Source organism: Haliotis rufescens, unplaced genomic scaffold, assembly GCF_023055435.1.
Source record: "Haliotis rufescens isolate VD_foot unplaced genomic scaffold, xgHalRufe1.0.p SCAF_4, whole genome shotgun sequence".
Lineage (NCBI taxonomy): Eukaryota > Metazoa > Mollusca > Gastropoda > Lepetellida > Haliotidae > Haliotis > Haliotis rufescens.
In genome coordinates, this window is record NW_025964112.1 from 31534942 (window position 1) to 31539834 (window position 4893).

Genomic DNA, 4893 nt, shown 5'->3' on the forward strand with positions numbered 1-4893 from the left:
GGAGGAGTGGGTGTATGGATGGAGTAGTGGGTGTGAGAGGGGAGGAGTGGGTGTATGGATGGAGGAGTGAGTGTGAGAGGGGAGGAGTGGGTGTATGGATGGAGTAGTGGGTGTGAGAGGGGAGGAGTGGGTGTATGGATGGAGTAGTGGGTGTTAGAGGGGAGGAGTGGGTGGATGGATGGAGTAGTGGGTGTGAGAGGGGAGGAGTGGGTGGATGGATGGAGTAGTTGGTGTATGGGTGGAGGAGTGGATGTGAGAGGGGTGGAGTGAGTGTAGGGATTGAGGAATGGGTGTATGTTTAGGGGAGTGGGTGTAAGGATGGAGGAGTGGGTGTAAGAAAGGAGCAGTGGGTGTGAGGATGGAGTACTAGGTGAAGGAATGGAGGAGTGGGTGTGAGAGGGGTGGAGTAGGTGTGAGACGGGGGAAGTGAGCGTGAGAAGGGTGGAGTGGGCGTATGGATGGAGGAGTGGGTGTAGGGATAGAGGAGTGGGTGTATGGGTGGAGTTGTGGTCGTGAGAGGGGAGGAGTGGGTGTATGGATGAAGGAGTGGCTGTATGGATGAAGGAGTGGGTGTATGGATGAAGGAGTGGCTGTATGGATGAAGGAGTGGGTGTAAGGATGAAGGAGTGGCTGTATGGATGAAGGAGTGGCTGTATGGATGAAGGAGTGGCTGTATGGTTGAAGGAGTGGGTGCATTGATGAAGGAGTGGCTGTATGGATGAAGGAGTGGCTGTATGGATGAAGGAGTGGGTGTATGGATGAAGGAGTGGGTGTATGGATGAAGGAGTGGCTGTATGGATGAAGGAGTGGGTGTATGGATGAAGGAGTGGGTGTATGGATGAAGGAGTGGGTGTATGGATGAAGGAGTGGGTGTATGGATGAAGGAGTGGGTGTATGGATGAAGGAGTGGCTGTATGGATGTAGGAGTGGGTGTATGGATGAAGGAGTGGCTGTATTGATGAAGGAGTGGCTGTATGGATGAAGGAGCGGCTGAATGATGAAGGATTGGGTGTATGGATGAAGGAGTGGGTGTATGGATGAAGGAGTGGGTGTATGGATGAAGGAGTGGGTGTATGGATGAAGGAGTGGGTGTATGGATGAAGGAGTGGGTGTATGGATGAAGGAGTGGGTGTATGGATGAAGGAGTGGGTGTATGGATGAAGGAGTGGGTGTATGGATGAAGGAGTGGCTGTATGGATGAAGGAGTGGGTGTATGGATGAAGGAGTGGCTGTATTGATGAAGGAGTGGCTGTATTGATGAAGGAGCGGCTGTATGGATGAAGGAGTGGCTGTATGGATGAAGGAGTGGCTGTATGGATGAAGGAGTGGCTGTATGGATGAAGGAGTGGGTGTATGGATGAAGGAGTGGCTGTATGGATGAAGGAGTGGCTGTATGGATGAAGGAGTGGGTGTATGGATGAAGGGGTGGGTGTATGGATGAAGGAGTGGGTGTATGGATGAAGGAGTGGCTGTAAGGATGAAGGAGTTGGTGTATGGATGGAGTAGTGGGTGTGAGGGGTCTGGAGTAGGTGTATGAATGGAGAAGTTGGTGTATGGATTGAGGAGTGGGTGTATGGATGGAGTAATGGATGTGAGAATCGAAGACCTACTAAATAACTGCACTCATTGAAGTGTTTGTCTTGTAACACTTTTAATTATTTTATCTGGCCGAATGTCACGGCTTCACTGAAAACGTCTTCAGAAACGAGCTATATTTAAACTGTCCCTGGAGGTTTCTCCCGTGAATGCCTGGCTGTTGACCTGCTCCTCGTTGGTTTCGCGGGGGACTCTCCGTTCTGCACGCTTTCACAACACACAATGGAAGTTTTGAAAACGTGTATAAGTTTTTCGTCAAATCCTTTTTTTTCAAGTGTTCAAGTGTATACTTCTTTTGTCCACCAGTTGATCTTCGCGGGATCTACTAAAGGGCTATCGATATCCATTGTTCTTTTTCATTTTTTTTCTCTGTTGCATTTTGCACATTTGATTTGCATAGTTCACACCTGTACAAAGAGATGATAGCAACATGACCAAAACTAGTGAAGTGATTCTTGTACCCAGACGTATGTGTTGCGTACCTGGACATAATGTAGTATTATGAGAGCTTTTCCTGTTCGGTGTCAAATTCAGTTATATAAATGTTCAACAGTTTCAGTTGCTGTCTACGCAACCCTTACTATATATATATATATATATATACATACCTTATATTTACCTCATCTCTGTGTTAAAATACATCTGCCAGTACACTATCTATACCTCATTTATGTGTTATATACATCTGACAGCACACTATATATACCCCATCTCTATGTTATATACATCTGACAGCACACTATATATACCTTATTTATGTGTTATATACATCTGTCAGCACACTATATATACCTTATCTCTATGTTATATACATCTGACAGCACACTATATATATACCTCATTTATGTGTTATATACATCTGACAGCACACTATATATACCACATTTATGTGTTATATACATCTGACAGCACACTATATATACCCCATCTCTATGTTATATACATCTGACAGCACACTATATATACCTCATTTATGTGTTATATACATATGTCAGCACACTATATATACCTCATGTATGTGTTATAAACATCTGACAGCACACTATATAAATCTCATTTATGTGTTATATACATCTGCCAGCACACTAAAAATACCTCATCTCTGTGTTATATACATCTGCTAGTACATTACATTTACCTCATTTATGTGTTATATACATCTGCCAGCACACTATATAAACCTCATTTATGTGTTATATACATCTGCCAGTACACTATATATACCTCATCTCTATGTTATATACATCTGCTAGTACACTATATGTACCTCATCTCTATGTTATATACATCTGCCAGCACACTATATATACCTCATTTATGTGTTATATACATCTGCCAGTACACTATATATACCTCATCTCTATGTTATATACATCTGCTAGTACACTATATGTACCTTATTTATGTATTATACACATCTGCCAGTACACTATATATACCTCATTTATGTGTTATATACATCTGCCAGTACACTATATATACCTCATTTATGTGTTATGCACATCTGCCAGTACACTATATATACCTCATTTATGTGTTATGCACATCAGCCAGCACACCATATATACCTCATTTATGTGTTATGCATATCAGCCAGCACACTATATATACCCCATCTCTATGTTATATACATCTGCCAGCACACTATACCTCATTTATGTGTTATATACATCTGCCAGCACACTATATATATATATATATCTCTCATTTATGTGTAATATACATCTGCGAGTACACTATATGTACCTCATCTCTATGTTATATACATCTGCCAGCACACTTTACCTCATTTATGTGTTACATACATCTGCCAGCACACTATATATATATATATATATATATATCTATCTCATTTATGTGTAATATACATCTGCCAGCACACACTATATATATATATATATATATATATATATATATATATATATATATATATATATATATATCTCATTTATGTGTTATATACATCTGCCAGTAGACTATATATTTCCCTCATCTCTATGTTATATACATCTGCTAGGAGACTATATATACCTCATATCTATGTTATATACATCTGCCAGCACACTATATATACCTCATCTCTGCTACAAGGTCACAACACTTATATCATCTCTCAATGCTATATACATCTGCCAAGACACTTAGCATTTGACCCCATATGTGTCCAGTTCCCTCAACGTAGCTGCCTACCGCGACCAGGTACTGGCACCATAACTTCTGCCTTTTATGGCAGCACATGGACCCGGTTGACTCTTCCAACACGACAATGCCAGACCCCACACAACAACTTTGACAAGGAATTTCCTTCAGAATGCGGGAGTCAACGTCATGGACTGGCCGTCAAGGTCTCCCGACCTCAATCCCATCGAACACGTCTGGGATGCTCTTGGCAGAAGTCTGCGCACTCTCCAGAACCAACCACAGAATTTGCAAGATCTTGGCACCATTTTGCAGCAACAATGGCGTCGTCTTCCCAATCTTGTGTTCACAACGCGGAGGCGTTGTGTGGCAGTTCTCAACGCACATGGTGGCCATACACGCTACTGAACTTGTGTGCCATCAGATTCTCGTGCTTGGCCTTATGATTTAAACTGTTGATGTTATTACCGAATACCGTAGGTGCTTGGAACAAATTATGGTTACCACCGTTAATTAAAATCCTTCTTTGGACATTAATGATTAAAAATTACCTTCTCTGATACATTTGCCCGTTTGGGATTACTTTTAAAAATGTGAAGTTTTTAATTTGACTCAGTATATTATGAAAATATCTGCAATGATTCTTCCAGCAATGAACTGAGAGCTTATTTGTTTGATTGAATGAGCACTTATTCCGATTTACCTACAAGCGATATATCCACAGGATATTGCCTTTGGATGAGGTTGAAGTGATTGTTTCATCACATGTAAGATATTAACCAGAATAATTGTGCAACTAACTTATCTGCACTGACGTTTGATGGCCCTTCCTCTCTGGCTAACTATACCAAAGTTCATTCAATTCCGACATCGATGACTGGAATGAGTTTTTCACACAGAGATGGTTTGCAACAGCAACTTAGAATAAGACTTCCAGAAGATACAAAACGTTTCCCTGACATTTCTAGATGTATTTGCTACGTTGATTCTCGCAGTGTGAAGAGTGAGTGAGTGAGTGAGTGAGTGACTAAGGTCAGGTCAATGTACATCTATGTACACTACCTTGCTTCATCGATGAGAGGTCATTGTACATCTCTACAGATATTAGTATAATGACATCATGTTGTAACAGCCACGCGCTGAGGAACTCCTGAGAGG

The 4893-nt window shown here is 41.6% G+C and overlaps 1 protein-coding gene across 1 annotated transcript; it reads right to left on the bottom strand.

Moving 5' to 3' along the window:
• Positions 1-298: 298 nt before the first annotated feature.
• Positions 299-2086, bottom strand: LOC124149511 (putative proline-rich protein 21). Its single transcript, XM_048381547.1, has 2 exons — positions 2079-2086; positions 299-1469 (listed from the first exon to the last, which is right to left on the bottom strand). The coding sequence occupies exons 1-2, from the start codon at positions 2084-2086 to the stop codon at positions 299-301; spliced, it is 1179 nt and encodes a 392-aa protein (XP_048237504.1).
• Positions 2087-4893: the final 2807 nt, after the last annotated feature.